Source organism: Ammodytes marinus (assembly GCF_949987685.1).
Source record: "Ammodytes marinus genome assembly, chromosome: 16".
Taxonomy (NCBI): Eukaryota; Metazoa; Chordata; class Actinopteri; order Uranoscopiformes; family Ammodytidae; genus Ammodytes; species Ammodytes marinus.
In genome coordinates, this window is record NC_137220.1 from 18,241,460 (window position 1) to 18,258,531 (window position 17,072).

Sequence of the window (17,072 nt, forward strand, 5' to 3'; positions counted from 1 at the left end):
GACATTTGGATTCTTTGTTTGAGAGAAGCAACAAAGTGCATATATACTGTGAAAATTTAGATTAGTATTCACAGCCCTTAAATAACTTAGTCCAAAAAGATTTAATGTGGCTTTTATAAAACTGATCATAAGTCATATCTGTCTAACTAAAGGGGCTCAATATTTTTTTATATTTAGTATATTTGTAGTATGAGTCCATGCACCAACTCAACTCTTTATTGATAGATGCTTTTTGGCCACGCCAGCCATAAACAAGTATTTTCTGTGGCTGTTTTTCTTCCACCTGTGTAGTGTTAGGGTTAATAACACCTTGTTTATTACAACAACTCTCTGCACCCCCCCATGCATTAGGAAAAAAGTTAAAAGTTGGATGCAATAATGACCAAAGCAACTCATGAAATGTGCTTCAAAACCCAATTGTGTCGATCGATATAACGGGACAAATGACTCTTCTCCTATAACTGAAGGGGTACGTTCCTACGTTCACCAGCACCCTTTGCAATACAGTAACAAAAAATGTTGAGCCTAATTCAATGCAGACACTATTATTATCATCATTACTTTTCACATCATGTCGTCCTTCATTAAGAAGTGGAGTCAAACCTACAGAATGTATTAGTTACGAAAGAAGGAATAATTAGATCTTTTTAATACACAAAAACTATTATTTTTTAAAAGGTCACATTTTTCTTCAGCTGAAAATACAAAGTTCCATAACACACTCACACACACACACACACACACACACACATCCAAAACAACAACATACTCTTTTCAGTTGATACTTTTTAAGGTATTTCAGTGCATTGGTGGAATCAATACCATCATTGCAGGTTTATCAGGAGCAGATGTTCAGGACAGATTCCTCTTTGTCTTTATTCATCACTTGTGTGGATCAACATTTGGTGTTGTGACCTTTTGTACCGTAGCTTGAGCTGCATTTTGTGTGTGTGCTTGTAGGCCTTACAATGGTTTTTGAGTGAGACAAATAAACAAAAATGGCTATATGGTGTGCACCGTGACGGTGGCAATTCTGGAAAACATGGTTTGGAGCAAATCGGTTTGAAGAATGAAGATACTTACACGGTCGTTTGATAGAGCCACAGGTTGTTTGGCTGAATACAAACTTGATGCAAGAGGTAGACTGGTGTACTTACATTTTATCTACATTATAGCATCACATTTCACCCACAGATAGCAGCATGCTATTTCTACAAGAATGAAAGCACCTGCACTGGTTTATTTAAACATTTAGGCAGACAACAAAAGCATCGGCCTGGATCTAGGTATGACCTTTCACGCCAGATTTCAACATTTGAGGCCTTGCTGAGACCAAATCCAGAGTCTTCCAATGATCTCCCACCTTTCACGTACTTGGGCCCTGAGCCTGACGATGTCATCAATGTGGAAGCAGTTGAAAAGCACGGCACACTGGATGCTGTGGCTCATGTGGTCTCTTGTCTGCCTTTCCCTGCCCTATCTCTGGGCACAGGCCTGCTCGACATCAGCGATGGTCTTTGGTGCGTCAGAGGACAGAATAAGAGGGCCCCCCTTGTCCTGGATCACCACGTCATCCTCGATCCTGACGCCTAGGCCGCGGAAACGCTTCGGCACCTGTTCATTGTCCTCGCTGATGTACAATCCTGTGACAATAGAGCGAGAATAGTGGAAAATGTATAAAAGCAAGAATTACTTTAAACATAAAGGAGAATTTAGATTATGTGTAAATAGGTGCTGTTCCTATACTCCCCGGTAACTCGGAGGGAAGATGCACAATTTCTTCAGACCCTATTGAGGAGTAATCAAGAGTGTAACAGGCTTATTTAAAAGGAATACTCAGTCTTTGTAATCCAGAACACTTTGTCAAAATAAGCTAATGCCTACTCACCATCCACTGCATGTCTGGAGTGCGCACACGCTAAAAAAAATAGGCGGGTGTTAAACGGCTATTTAAATGCAGTGGCTTGTCAGACGGTCTGAATGGTTGGAGCACAAATATTGCCGCGGTTAGTATAAATATAAAACAAGCGTTTTCTGGACAACGTATACCCTACCTTCAAAGGTCACATATTATGCTTTTTTCAGGTTCAAAATTTAAATTTGGATTTCTACTAGAAACTATTTTCATGTCCAGTGTCCAAAAAAAAAGTTTATACTTATTACAGTGCCATTGGTTAATCTCTCCTTTTCAGCCTCTGTCTGAAATTCTCTGTTTGAGAACCTGTCTCTTTAATTCCTGCCTTTGGAAAACCCTAGTCTGTTCTGATTGGCCAGGCCCACTTAGGGGGCATAGGCATGGACATATAAAGAAAGGACAGAGGCACCACCCGTCAGCCTAATATGGCAGACTACTGGTTAGATTCAGGGACAAGCCCACCGTCAACGGGCCCTTGAGGGGAGGGGCACAGGACAGCCGTCGAAAAAAAAAACCCAGTTGTTCACAAGAAAAGAGAAAAAGGCGAAGAACAGAGTAGCCTTATTTGGCTGCTTGCTTACTATTACTTAAAAATCCTGACCGCAACAAGAACATCCTCATCACACTTCTGTAGCCTACAACATTGTGAGTATTTTAAAGATAAATCCACACAGAGCTGCAGGCGAAGGGGTTGCGTATCGGCCCCATTAACTTCCTCTCTCTGCTTTGGTCATTTTTTGTCACTATACCAAAAAGCTAGGAGGACACAGGCCCTTGGGGGAGAGAAAGAGTGAGTGCAGCTTAGTGCTAAAACAGTAGGCTCCGCACACGCATTTACCAGTTATGTCCCTTGGCTTTTGTTAAAACAATGTCACCGGCCCCAACTATGACTGTAATCTTGTCCCCGGTATGGTGTAAAAACATGGCGGGCCCGTTCAGTATTTGAACACAGGTTTTCAGAAATCTGGGTATTTGAACACAAGTTTTCAGAAAGCTGGAGGTGTAGAAAAAGATAGGGTGTTTTTTTTCTCATTCTTAAGGAGTCTTAAAATACACTGGGGACCCATATTAAACCTATGAAAAGGGGAATTTTGCACAATAGGTGACCTTAAAAAGACTGTTTGTCCATACCTGGTTCTATAGTGATGGCCATTCCTGGCTGTAGAGGTTGTGAGCGAGACAGCTCAGGAGTGTCGTGGACGTCCATGCCCAGGTAATGGCCAACGTGGTGGGGGCAGTATCGCCTTGCAGCCTGGGATGAGAATAACCAAAACTAAATCTTTAAGCAGTTGTACAGACACTTGCCTTTGTCTACCAGTAGTCCAAGAGCTTTCACAGCTTGTTGCAGAACATTCATAAAGTGAAATTCTATGGTGCCACTGATTGAAGCCCCTTTACTGAGCCGAATGAGACTCATCAGATCATTTTATCACAAACAATCGAAGGAAGGAAAATATAAGCCAGGGACATCTAAACAACAATATTTAAAGGTGGAACAAATATCAAACACACAATTCTTGTATGTGATCAATTGTATTAACTTAGCACTATGTTTAATGTGACTTGGCTATTGTGTTATCATAAATACAGGAAGGAGGACTTGCCCTTTTATCTGTAAACCTCATTACCGATTCCGATGCTGGTAACAACAACAAATGTATCAAACATAGGTTTGTTGTGGGAGTAGAGATGCCTACCAGTTTTACTTTGTCAACACCTATTCCAGAAATGTAAAATTTGCGAGACTTGATTTAACCAGATCCACTTCTCCGCTAGCATCTGTTATGAGAGATTTAAACAATTGGCTCAAGAAAGTTGTTCTGTATGACCAATACTCTTTTAAGGTTGTACTTGGGCACACAGCAGTGTTTTGAGCTAACCTGTAGCAGTTAAATGGAAATACTAACATGCTAATATTTAGGATCGATCCTCTGCGAAACATGAATGTCTGTGTAATCTTAGAAACATATCCAATATTTGTTATTTCAGTCTGCTTCAAAGGGGTGGATCTACTGAACGACCAAATGACAAGACTGGCTTTTATCATGAGATCCATGCAGCTTGCCTTGCCCAAAATCCTGAACTGATATGTTCGATAAGTATGAGCTCAGTTTTGAATGAAGGTCTCTCACAGTGGAACGTCCGTCACATTCATGATCCTTTCTTGATGAAGAACTGATATCTCAGCCTGCAATGCATGTTTAACATAACCACTACAACAACAAAATAAGTTACAACCACATGAAACTTTTGAATATATATTAAAAAACCCTCTAGCTACAATGTTTGAATTAATTGCCCAGCTGACTAGCCTGGCATTCCCAGACCTGCCACTAGGCGCTGGCAAATTAAATTTGCTGCGCGTGTTGGTCTGGACACGCTCCGTTGAAGCTTATCAAGAAAGCCAGAAATCTGGCGGGCGCGCCAGAGCCCCTTATATGGTACTCTGGGGAGGACGTAACCGGATGACGACAGTGACGTGCATGCGACGTCAAAGCCGTGATAGTAAACATCAGAGATGGCTGCGGATATGTTGTGTGAGTTTGAGACTGCTTTGGCCTCGACCCTTAACGATTTGGAAGACGGCACTGAAATCTTTCATTAGCAAGTAAGTGGAATGTTCTATTTTGCCGACCGACAACGGCAAACGTTTAATTTAACAGTTTAACAGCTGTTCGCTAAACGAAAGGGGCTTACGTCGCCTTGTGCATCGCTCTGATTGGTTGTAGTGCTATCCAACTGCGTGCAGTGGCATTTGAAATGCACGAGTAGGAGCCGCCCCTTGAGTTGGAAAATTACTATTGATCGTCGCCAGACCCTCTATCGTTCAAGATATCAGGGTCTGGATTTCCAGGCTACCAGCTGACATGATATCTGCGAAAAATCTGGTACGGTGTCGTTGATTGATATTCAATTGCAAGGAAAGACTTTAATTTACATTATCAATATTAAAATACAAAAAGTGTGTTTCTGTGTGAAGAAACTCTCCTTATATGGCATAACGCCAAGGACTGATCTACCGGCCAGAATCCAATCTACTTACTTCCCTTTCTCGGATTATTACCTTCAGTACATCAGCATCACTGGTGCTGGCTTTGACAACGCCTAGCTGCCTGAGCTGTCGTCCCAACAGAGCAAGCATGGTACTGTAGATGTGGTCCAGACTGACGCCCGGGGAACACATAGACAAACAGGAGCGCTGGACCTCCAGGACAGCCTCGTACAGCTCCGCCTGGGCAGGGCTGAATCTGACAGAAAGGAGTGTTTTTTCATCCATCATTGGTAACAGAATAATTGAAAAAAAGAAAAATAATAATAATCGATTAAATCATTTCATCTTAAACCCAGAGACATGGAAGAACGACCCATGAACAAAGACTTATTACTACCTGAAATCAGTGGAGGATCTGGAAAATGTTACATGGGGTGGCGAAGGGGGGGCAAGAGGTCTTGGCAGGGGGGCATGGGAGGACGGTAGCGGGAATCCCCATATATATTATATTGATCATCATTTCTGATGAAATAAGACATTTGTAGCCTATATCTTAAGACTACATAGCTTACCCTATACAACACATTGCTACAACAGAAAACAGGCAATCATTGAAACATGTTATTTTGAGTGACATGACATATCATTCTAGTCTAGTGGAAATTATATGGAAGGAGAATAACAATAGGCTACAGTAGTTTAGGCTGGGACTGCAGTCAGACCCTCTGCCTACCTTTCATCTGCCTGCTGATCACTACCTGCCTCTGTCCCTCTGTCTGAATATAAAACCTCCTCTTCATCCCTTACATTTATTTCTTCTTTTCCCTCTTTTCCTTCACTTATTTATTCATGTCTTTAACATATGATTATGTAACCTGGTTTAATTTGTGCAGCTCGTTTGCTGTGATATGTGAGAGTTTTTAGTAGGCTATGTTTGGCTATTCAAACAAAAATGATTGATCTCCTAGCTAGCACTGTCAGTGTCATGTAGTAACTGCTCAGAAAAGGCAACTCTCTCTCTCTCGAAACGGCGACCCACTGTTAAATTGTATGGATCCGAACATGTAAGTTTTAAAAAAAAATATTTTTATCAAGCTCTTGCCTGTACTACAATTGGCCTACAAATTAATAAAAGGGCAATATGCTCCTACAAGTCACAAGCGAGTGATTTCCCTTTTGGCCAACGATTAATGGGTGTGCTCTTATTGATGACTTAGCTACTTTTACATTGCATTACATTAATTACAAATTTAACTTTAAGTTAAATTGGTGTGATTAAAATTCATAAGGGGAAACTGACTTCACCTTCAGATGCTCAGGGCAGGTCAGTTATTCTTCGCCGGGCTGCATGGCACAGCAGCGCGCTGACTCGCTGTGTGACAAACTGTGTGATCGCCGATATGCGTATATGATGCAGGGCCGTGGCTAAGTATTTGAGGGGCAGGGCATAAGATTAGATTAAAAATTATTTACTTTAGTTCAATTTGTTTGTTTCAATTATTTGAGTGGCTTGTTGACATAGTGGCGGTTTGTTCTTACAAGTACATTTTTGAGAATGCAAAAGTTAGGGGGGCAGCTGGGAGAACCGCCCCTGCCTGAAATATACAGTCCCCTCCAATAGTATTGGAACGGTGAGGCCAATTCCTTTATTTTTGGGTTTGACACCAAACTATGAATATGAGACAATAGATCAACATTTCAGCTTTAATTTCCAGGTATTTACATCTGGATCTGATACACAACTGAGAAGATAGCATTTTTTGTAAAGGAACACCACATTTTTAGGTGAGCATAAGTATTGGAACAGATAGACTTAAAATACATTTAAGTGAATAAGACTTACTATTTTGTTGCAAATCCTTCGCTTGCAATAACTGCATCAAGCCTGTGACCCATTGACATCACAAAACGTTTGCATTCTTCTTTTGTGATGTTTTTCCAGGCTTTCACCGCAGCCTCATTCAGTTGCTGTTTGTTTTGGGGGGTTACTCTCTTCAGTGTCCTCTTTAGCAGGTAAAAGGCATGCTCTATAGGGTTTAAGTCTGGAGATTGACTTGGCCAGTCTACAACTTTCCATTTCTTGCCCCTGATGACCTCCTTTGTTGTTTTTGCAGTTTTTTCAGATCATTATCTTGCAGCATGATGAAGGATCTTCCAATCAGTTTGGTTGCATATTTCTTTAAATTGGCAGACAGAATGTTTCTGTAGACTTCTAAGTTAATTTTGCTGTTGCCATCCTGTGTTACTGTGTTGTTGTCAAGATGAACCTTTACCAAAGTGATGGAAAGGCTAAAGTTTGAAGAAAGAAAGGATCTTCTCATGATCCCAAACATACAAGCTAGGAGGCAATGTCATGGCTTGGGCTTGCATGGCTTCTTCTGGGACTGGCTCATTAATCTTCATTGACGATGTAACACATGATGGCAACAGCTAAATGAACTCTGAAGTCTACAGAAACATTTTGTCTGCCAATTTAAGGAAAGATGCAACTAAACTGATTGGAAGGTCCTTCATCATGCAGCAAGATAATGACCCAAAACACAACAAAGGAGTTAATCAGGGGCAAGAAGTGGAAGGTTTTAGACTGGCCAAGTCAATCTCCAGACTTAAACCCTATAGAGCATTAATTTTACCTGCCAAAGAGGAGACTTAAGAGAGTTACCCCCTAACACAAACAGCAACTGAAAGAGGCTGCGGTGGAAGCCTGGAAAAGCATCACAAAAGAAGAAAGCAAAAGTTTGGTGATGTCAATGGGTCACAGGCTTGATGCGGTTATTGCAAGCAAAGGATTTGCGACAAAATATTACGTTTTATTCACTTTAATTTATTTTAATTCTATCTGTTCCAATACTTTTGCTCACTTAAAAATGTTGTGTTCCTTTACAAACAATGATATTCTCTCAATTCAGCTTTCATTTCCAGATGTAAATACCTGGAAATGAAAGCTGAAATGTTGATCTATTGTCTCATATTCATCTTTTGTTGTCAAACCCAAATGTTTCCAGTCTACAGCAAAAATAAAGGAATTGCCCTCACCGTTCCAATACTATTGGAGGGGACTGTAGACCAAATATAGAGAAAGTCCAGTTCAAGGTCTGAGTTAAGAAAAAAAAATAGTTTTTTTAATTCAAATAAACTTCATGCAGTGTAGTTTTGTTGTGTAGTGTTTTGGCATCAGGAATTTTAAAACATTGTGAATTCATAATGCTGAATAGATTTTGTTTAAGAAAACTGATTGGTCTTATTAGCTCCCGTTTCAACCCAAATCTTCAGCTGGAAAAAATAAATCCGAATAGTTTTAGTTGTACAATTTAGAGTTTCATTAAACATAATCTTGTCAAACTTACTTTCCATTCACTGGCCATGTTCGAGTGATATCACTGACATAACCAAAGTATTCACAGCCACCGTCAAGCAGCACCATTTCACCATCCTGATTCAGCAGAGAAAGAGGGGAGACAATGACTACTCAATCATTACTTTATATACTTAACCAATTGCTTTTCATTGCAGCTAATATGACAAACCAAATCTTTTAGCATATTAAACACAGTGCTTTACCTTAATAATCTGGTTGTTGTTTATGTAGTGCAGCGTGTTGGCTCGATTCCCTCCAGCAACCACAGGGGGATAGGCAAGGAAGTTGGCACCATGGAGCCGGTTCTCAAAATCAAACTGTAAGAAGATTTGATGTTTAAAAAAGCCTTTCTATTTGATTAGGAAGTTAGAGATTGAATTTGCTGTAATCTATACTGTTCTACAAAAGTAAACAAATGTATTCAATATTTGGTCCGTCTGAAACTTTTTGGAATCTACATATACAGTGTACTCACTCATAAAAGTGAGTACACCCCTCACATTTCTTCAAATATGTCATTATATCTTTTCATGGGACAACAATGAAGGAATGACACTTTAATACAATGTAAAGTAGTCGGTGTACAGCTTGTATAACTGTAAATTTACTGTCCCCTCAAAATAACTCGACACACAGCCATTAATGTCTAAACTGCTGGCCACAAAAGTGAGTACATCCCTAAGTGAAAATGTCCAAATTGGGCCCAAAATGTCAATATTTTGTGTGGCCACCATTATTTTCCAGCACTGCCTTAACCCTCTTGGGCATGGACACCAGAGCTTCACAGGTTGCCACTGGAATCCTCTTCCACTCATTCATGACAACATCACGGAGCTGGTGGCTATTAAAGACCTTGCGCTCCTGCACCTTCCGTTTGAGGATGCCCCACAGTTGCTCAATAGGGTTTAGGTCTGGAGACATGCTTGGCCAGTCCATCAACTTTACCCTCAGCTTCTTTAGCAAGGCAGTGGTCATCTTGGAGGTGTGTTTGGGGTCGTTATCATCTTGCAATACTGACCTGCGGCCCAGTTTACGAAGGCTGAGTGCACATGCTTAGCGTAATATCCAGAGGGTGGCTTTGGCAAATACAGCATGAGTGCTGCCAGCATTGCTGCAGGGCTTGAAGGGGAGCTCAGACCATACGCCACACACTGCATCAAACTGGTCTGCACGGCTGTCATCCCAGAAGGAAACCTATTCTAAAGGTGATGCACAAGAAAGCCCACAAACAGTATTCTGAAGACAAGCAGACTAAGGACATGGATCACTACAACCATGTCCTGTGGTCTGATGAGAACAAGATAAACTTATTCGGTTCAGGTGGTGTCAAGCTTGTGTGGTGGCAACCAGGTGAGGAGTAAAAAGACAAGTGTGTCTTGCCTACAGTCAAGCATGGTGGTGTCATGACCCCAAACACACCTCCTACCTGGCCAAGCATGTCTCCAGACCTAAACCCTATTGAGCAACTGTGGGGCATCCTCAAACGGAAGGTGGAGGAGCGCAAGGTCTTTAATATCCACCAGCTCCGTGATGTTGTCATGAATGAGTGGAAGAGGATTCCAGTGTCAACCTGTAAAGCTCTGGTGATCTCCATGCCCAAGATGGTTAAGGCAGTGCTGGAAAATAATGGTGGTCACACAAAATATTGACACTTTATTGACATAATGGCTGTGTGTCGAGAATTTTGAGGCAACAGTAAATGTACACAGTTATACAAGCTGTACACTGACTACTTTACATTGTACCAAAGTGTCATTTCTTCCGTGTTTTCACATGAAAAGATATAATTAAATATTTGAAGAAATGTGAGGGGTGAGGGGTGTCCTCACTTTTGTGTGTTGCCTGTGTTGTTATAAATCTTAATATTACAATAATCAAATAATTTTAATCAATTTGTCAGTAATGCAATAGCTCACTTATTTTACACTGACACTTGAGGTCAAAGTAATTGATTACATTAAAGATTATAACAAGCAATATATGACAGAGAGAAAAGCTAAGGGCTCATCAAATATTACCTTTGCAAAGATCACGGCTTCATCCATGTCTCCTTGAGAAAAAGCCATTGTCCTCCTAAAAGCCTGAAAGACAAGGATTTGAGTTGGAGCGAGTACACTTAACATCGATTTAAAAAATAACCCTGTTTCATAACAACACAGGACAATGGAAATGCTGCCCCATTTAAATAATTTGTTTGTCATTATAAACCAATATGATATTGAAACTGGACCTAAATTTCAAAGTCCAACCTGTGCTGCGATACGACCTGCTTCTTGCATGAGCACCACCTCTGCTGAGCTCTTGAGGGCCCTTAGAGAGTGTATGAGGGGCCTGAGAGAGTGTGGGATCGGCCCCGCCTCCAGCAGGGGACTCACATGAGTCTGGTGGAGGAGAGGGTGGGTGGGCTGAGAACTATCGTACCACAGCAGAGTGCCTGAAACAGGGTCAGAGAAGATGTTTACACTGAAGTTAAGATCCTATTCATTAAGGGATAACATTTCCGCAGTTTTTTTTTTATTCATAGGAGCCTCTACTCCTATGATGATATAAAAGGCTCAAGGTAATAAAATAAACCACAACTTTTATTTTCAAGCAATTATACACTAATTATAACGTGCTTATGAATATTATATTCAATTTCTACCAAGTCGGTTCTGAAAAACCCTTTAAACCGCTAAACGAGAAGTCCATCCACTGATATTTGCCATTAAACAATTAAGTCCATCAATCTTTTGCTTTCTTTGTGCAGTGCTACAACAGAGGGACTGTAGCAACAATAGCCAAGAGGAGCCGGTACTTCACAAACAGCATATTGTGGCTGTTCCAAACGAGTCCACCTACCTTTAAGGGTTTTGAGCACAAGACCCAGTTCCTCTGTGCTGTGAACTCTCTCTATGCCGGTCAACGCAGCCGCTCCATCCTTCCCTGAGCGGGGCCCGTCCCAAAGCTCTCTCCCCGGGTCTCTGCGGGGAACGAACAGGATGGCCTGGTCTGGTCGCCCTTTGCCATAAAGAACCAAGGCACTGTCAGGCTCTAGGATGCCGCTGAGATAGAGGAAATCCTGGGGAACATTTGGCTTCAGGTTAATTGATAAACCCTTGCTACAATTATAAACAAAGCATACTAACTGACTATGTGCTCCTGTATACCTGAAATGTGCTTCTTCAAATCCACTTACCTTGTGTGTAAATGTGGTATTTTAAAAAGGTCACCTATTATGCAAAATGCATGTTTTCATGCTTAATATGGGTGTGACTAGACTCCCAAATATGAGAAAAAAAAACTTCTCTCTTATTCTCCACCTCCACCTTTCTGAACACCTGTGCTCAAAAACCTCAGTCAGATTTCTCTCCCCTTATGATGTCACAAGTGGAGAAGCCAGGCCCCCCCAATACTAACCGAACTTGGCACTACCTACACCAGTGATAAATAAACCCCTAGATACCCCTCAATCTAAGGCCCTGTTGCAACCTGGGATTATGATGTGATTTTGGTCATTCTGATCACAAGTGGCCAGCTCTCAGTCCGTGTGTTCAAACTTGTCTTTTCACATCTGACTTCTTTGTCTACTTGTGATCGGATTCCATTTACCCGCTCTGTATGTAAATCAACACGTAGCCTACATCATTTCCGTTTGCATTGGTGTTTTTAACCAGTGGGCTTCAAACAAGTAGCTAAACATACAGGGCTGTACAGTGCCACAGTTTTAATCGCATTTGCAATTAAAATGCATTACGTGCGAAGATAATTACAAGTCTAGGTTAACGAGATATGCTACTGTCTCATTTAGACAAGGAGGAGCAATGCACAACACTGCTTAGAGGGCTCTACATTAACACTCGCCAAATGCGGGTAAATATCATAGACAGTAGGCCGATATAAAAGTAAAAACTCTGAGGCGAGTAAGTTATTACGCCACTTTGGCTGGTGAAAGATGTGTGCTTGCCGGGCGGCTTTTCTAACGTCTGCCTCTGATAGAATCTTGTCACCACAGGAAGCCTTTCTGTGAGAAATATAAAGGGTTTTCTGGTCACATAATTACAATTACATTTATTGATCCTGAAAATGAGCATCATATTTTACCTTTAAATTGTTACTATTCAACAATATACAGTATGTTGTTGCCTGTTACATCCAAAAAGTCACAATAAGGTTAAAGGGAAGATAAAGACATGCACCTGGTTCTGGTGGTAGGGGTATGGGATGTCATTGGACATGTAGCGTGTCGGGTGAGACAAAACAATGACCACGTGGGTGCTAGAGGAGGCAGAGGGTCCCAGTCTGTCTGCCTGGGCCTCGATAAGGGAGGCCAGCCTGTGTCTGCGGAGTTCGTATTCAGTCTGGCCCAAGCCTGGGGTCACCTCACCTGAGGAGCAAATATCACATACATGGCATTAAATAACAGCTTATCACTAACACGTACACCACCTTTTGTCTCCTTGTAATGATGACATTAAATGTGTCATTATTATTACTGACTATTATTTCTTATATAAACCTTAAGAGGTTTGATTAGTCTGTGATCTGTATGTGCTTGACAAGTTGCTGTGTCCCTAGATAGCAAAAATCCAAACTCCCTTAAAATATATCTAGGCCGACATTTTTGTTGCTAGTACCTCTATCCATTGCAGGTTTTCCCTAAAAAAGAAAAGTGTAAATATACCATCCCAGCATTCAACTGCAGTAGGGGAGAACGGGGTAAGTAGGCACACTTTTTACTCTAGTGAGAATTGCTCATCACCAAAACATCTGTCAATAGCCATTCCTACATTAAATTGAAGCTTAAGGTGTTGGCTAGAAATGTGTGTCTCTCTTTTTTTCCAACTTATTGTAATGAAGAAGTAATTTACCATCAAAGACACTCTGACACATTGTGACAACCAACCCCATCAAGGGGTCGGTTGTCACACACTATGGGGTTGTTTGTCACAATGTTATCTTAAAGGTACAACGAGTAAGTCGGCACGTTGGCGACACCTTTGAACAAAAGCGGTAGTATTTTTACGACGCCAGCTGTCGTGAAGCTCGTGCAGGGGGTGCAAGATTCAAATAATCAGGAAGCAATATAGTGCGTGCCGTGTCCGTGTGTTGAAAGTGTGAGGGCACCGGACTCTTTTCGGCTCGGTGAGAGTGGTTAGTGACACAGCATCAACTACACCTGATTGCAATGAGTTGATCCATTGTCACCTCTCACGGAGCTGAACGAGTATGTGTCCCCACACAAAGCGAATGAACGAGAGACGGCAGTTAGTTATGGATCACGATGAGGTAATGTGTTTATGTTGTTGTAAATAATGACTATTTCAGATGAATAATGGTCATCTGATGATGCTGGTGAGGCAAAGTAAACTTTGTTTTAGTAGGCTACCGCTCATTCATTTAGGAGTAAACACTGCAGTCTAGGTTCACTCCGTGAAATTGTGTATAGGTTGCTTGGCAACGCCCTCCCGCCTGCCTATCGCTCTCCCTTTTAGCTTTTCTACATTGCATTTTCTTTTTTTTCTTTGATGGTTCAGCCCCGTTAGTCATTATGACGACAAATAACTGTCTCAAACAAGGCTCCCGCGGGACAACGTCTCAATTTGCGGGACGTGTGAAAAGTAATGGAAATGCGATCTGGTCACCCTAGAAGTTAGAAGCATTGTTATTGAAAGTGAGCCCCCCTTTTTAAATGCGTGTTTTATAATCTGGCATTTATCCGATAGCTGTGAGGAGACAGCAGTCTCCGTTTGTCTGTGTGTGTATTGGTCTGTGTGTGTGTGTGTATCGGGCTGCTGGGCTCAGTGGCTCTGTGAAGGTGCTGCCTGCAGTGCTTCAGCCTTTGTCTTCCTATTACTTCAAAATAAAAGCCAACTCACGTTTGTCAAGTGAAATGCTAATGTGAAGCCAGTGAAATGCTTTTAATGTGAAGCCGCAGCCTTAATGCTCTATTTGTTTAACAGTAGCTAACTTAACTGCTGCGCGCTGATCTAAAGATAGTGTTTTTTTAATATAGAAAGCCGTGTCTCTGGCATTACCGGTGGTGACACGAGTTTATTTTGCTAAAAAAACGGCACTTTGTCCCGCACAAACGTAGTCTTTGTCCCACATCTGGTGAATTGGGATCTGGTCTCCCTATCCCCTTCCCTCACCTGGAGTGATAAGCTTCTCAAATCACGTTCCTGCGCCACACTGAAATCTGCGACCAATACGGATATGTGACCATAGAGCATGCACGCGTGAACCGAAAATCGGACTGGGTGTACGACCAGATCAAATGCAGTAATAAAAACTATATAAAAACGTCTTTCTTTGCACTGATGGTCTCGTTTGCTGTTAAAGGTAATTTATGATTATGAGAGGAAACATGAGGCTGTTTAAAAGATATTTAAAAGTTACTCGTTGCCGCTTTAATGGGAAAAATCTTAAAAAGAAGGCAAGGAGGCAGAACCAAATTTGAATGTTTAATTGCATTGTCAAGTTGACAAATAGGCCTACATAACGTTCTGTAGCCTTGGCAGCTGGTCTAGTTTGGGATGCACTGGGTTGTTTTGATTTTGTTGCCCTTTTTTCTTTTGCTTGCTAGCTGCCTTTTCCTGCTCTATTATTTCCTTCTCTGGGGTGTCAGTGAGGATACAGCTTGACAATTTCTTTCGTTATTGGGTTCCTTTTCTGGCTGCAGCCTTGAGATAACATGTGACAACCAACCCCCCAAAAAATTTGACGACCAACCCCAACTTGAATTTCTTGCTAGCATCAAGGCCAACAACCATCTGACAACTAATTAGCTTGCTAACCACAATCTAAACTATAGTTTACCCTTCAAACTTTCTGAGGGTAACAAGTGTTTTGTTATAAACCCATTGTGTAAAAGCCTAGAAGAAAAATACTGAGAAGCAAAATATTTTGAATTTGACATGAAAAACACAAAACATCCTCTCACCTGAAATGCAGCTGTCTTCCTCCAAGGAAGTCTATGTATGTGACCTCTGATCCCAATTCTGGACCTTTTTTATATCAACATTTCAGAGCTAGCGCGCTCTGGTGGCGAGATATAACGAATGTGACATCCAACCCATGTGACAAATTACCCCGTTCTCCCCTACTACTCACCATGTTTGATGAGGTGTGGATGGGTGAAAGGGCTGGGCTGGCCGAGGTATCGAGGGGGAATCCTCTTTGGTTTCAAATCCCCTGGTTTGACAGAAATGTTTCTGCATGTGCACCTGACGCATCCTACAGACACAGAGGTCAAAGAATGAACAGCGTACAGGGGTGTCTATCAGTTAGTAACACTCAATCTATTTTATCGGCAGTGGATGGATGTTTTACAAAGAAGGGCTACACTACAACTGACTACTTCAGCTTGTCACCGATTAGTAGTGGTGCACTGTGTATATCCATGTATTTTCTCAACTGTAAAATGTCTTGCTCAGTTCATATTTTGCTGACGATTCTTTGACAAACAAATTTAAGAGATAAAGTCAAAGTACACAAGATAAATGTAAAAGTTTTAAAGTATCAAAATAAAAGTACTTCTGCAGAAAATAAACCCCTATCATTGATGCATTAATATATGACATTATCATAAATGCTGAGACATTCAGCTGTAAGTATCATTTTACTGTTGCAGCTATACATTTCTAGCCTGGTCCTACTAGACCATCAAAATGAAAATTGAGCGGGTGGTGCCAGGCTAATACATTTCGGTATAAGTAGTTCTCAAAACCTGGGGTCTTGCCCCCTCCACATATATTAATCTGAGGGGCAATATATAATCTTTCTGTAAAAAAGAAATAAAATAAAATATTTAGGTCAGCTCATTAAATGAAACCATATACCTGGGGCCATAAAATGACTAGGGTAATGTAGGCCTCCATTATGCCCCCATTTTGGACTTTTCTCTAACCTAACCTTTCTGTAAAAAATATTGAATACTTTGATCTATTTGGATATATGTGAGAAGATAAAACCTGAAATGTACCTTTGCTGAAGGACCATTTCAAGAAAAAACTAAAATGTGACAAGGGTCCCCAATTGGATACTGCTATTTTTTTGTTTTTTTGTTAGGGGCTCACAAGAAAAAAAGGTTAGGAGCCACTGGTTCAACCTCAAACAATGCATAGCCTATTTCTCACATGCATGTGAAAACAAACTGTCAAAAACGTGAAGAACAGGGGAACACCGGCTTGATATTTGCCTCTGAAATTGTTTAGTTGAAAAACTATAGACTACTGAGTAGCATCAAATGTAAAAACTCAAGTGCAAGTAGGCCTACCCTCAATTGGTACCCAAGTTCAGTAGGCTACAAACTGGATTTACCTGGACTCCAGTCCCGGCGCGGCAGCAGCCTGACAGCAGTCCGGACCAAGCTGCTGGCTGAGGGCAACATTGTTGCTGCTACTACTGGAGGACACGGAGCAGTCACAGCATGTCAGACAGGAGCCGGAGTAGGCAGCACCGAGTAGTTAACGAGCACTGGGTATTTACGGGGACACGTAGCGGATATGTTGTAGCGACTTACCAATGTTAAATTAATTTTATACAACTGCACTTGTCGTTAGGTCTTTACCCTCGCTAGCGCGCTGACCCCATGTTTGCTAGCCCAACTCACTCATGGTATCGCTTCTCTGTTGTCCTGAGCTTTGGCTCGCAGGCGCCGATGCCTCACCCCGCCTCGTTCACTACTCACTTATTATCCTCATCTTCATGAATCATGTTTGTGTTTTTTTTTTATGCAATTAAAACCATTCAACATATAAACTGCACTGCACGATTGACATTTTTTAATTCGGAGTAATTCCAGGGGTTAAAGGCTTTTTTTTTAA

At 41.3% G+C, this 17,072-nt stretch overlaps 1 protein-coding gene across 2 annotated transcripts; it reads right to left on the bottom strand.

Moving 5' to 3' along the window:
* Positions 1 to 682: 682 nt before the first annotated feature.
* xpnpep3 (X-prolyl aminopeptidase 3, mitochondrial) lies at positions 683 to 16,865 on the bottom strand. Of its 2 annotated transcripts, XM_080043439.1 has the most exons (12): positions 16,567 to 16,865; positions 15,358 to 15,480; positions 12,444 to 12,631; positions 11,107 to 11,326; positions 10,515 to 10,699; positions 10,284 to 10,346; positions 8,469 to 8,582; positions 8,255 to 8,340; positions 4,980 to 5,163; positions 3,047 to 3,167; positions 1,889 to 1,918; positions 683 to 1,643 (listed from the first exon to the last, which is right to left on the bottom strand). In XM_080043439.1, exons 1-12 carry the CDS (start codon positions 16,634 to 16,636, stop codon positions 1,477 to 1,479), a joined length of 1,551 nt encoding a protein of 516 aa, XP_079899565.1. In that variant the 5' UTR covers positions 16,637 to 16,865; the 3' UTR covers positions 683 to 1,476. The 2 variants fall into 2 exon arrangements, with proteins under 2 accessions (XP_079899565.1, XP_079899566.1); XM_080043440.1 differs by lacking the exon at positions 1,889 to 1,918.
* Between the last annotated feature and the right edge of the window lie 207 nt (positions 16,866 to 17,072).

Excerpts from the sequence above, each read along its gene's own strand:
- xpnpep3 (XM_080043439.1), bottom strand. The coding sequence starts at position 16,636 with ATGTTGCCCTCAGCCAGCAGCTTGGTCCGGACTGCTGTCAGGCTGCTG. Across the intron at positions 10,347-10,514 it reads CAGGTCGTATCGCAGCACAG|GCTTTTAGGAGGACAATGGC; the intron begins GTTGGACTTTGA and ends CTTGTCTTTCAG. Across the intron at positions 1,919-3,046 it reads GGCCATCACTATAGAACCAG|CGTGTGCGCACTCCAGACAT; the intron begins GTATGGACAAAC and ends TATTTTTTTTAG.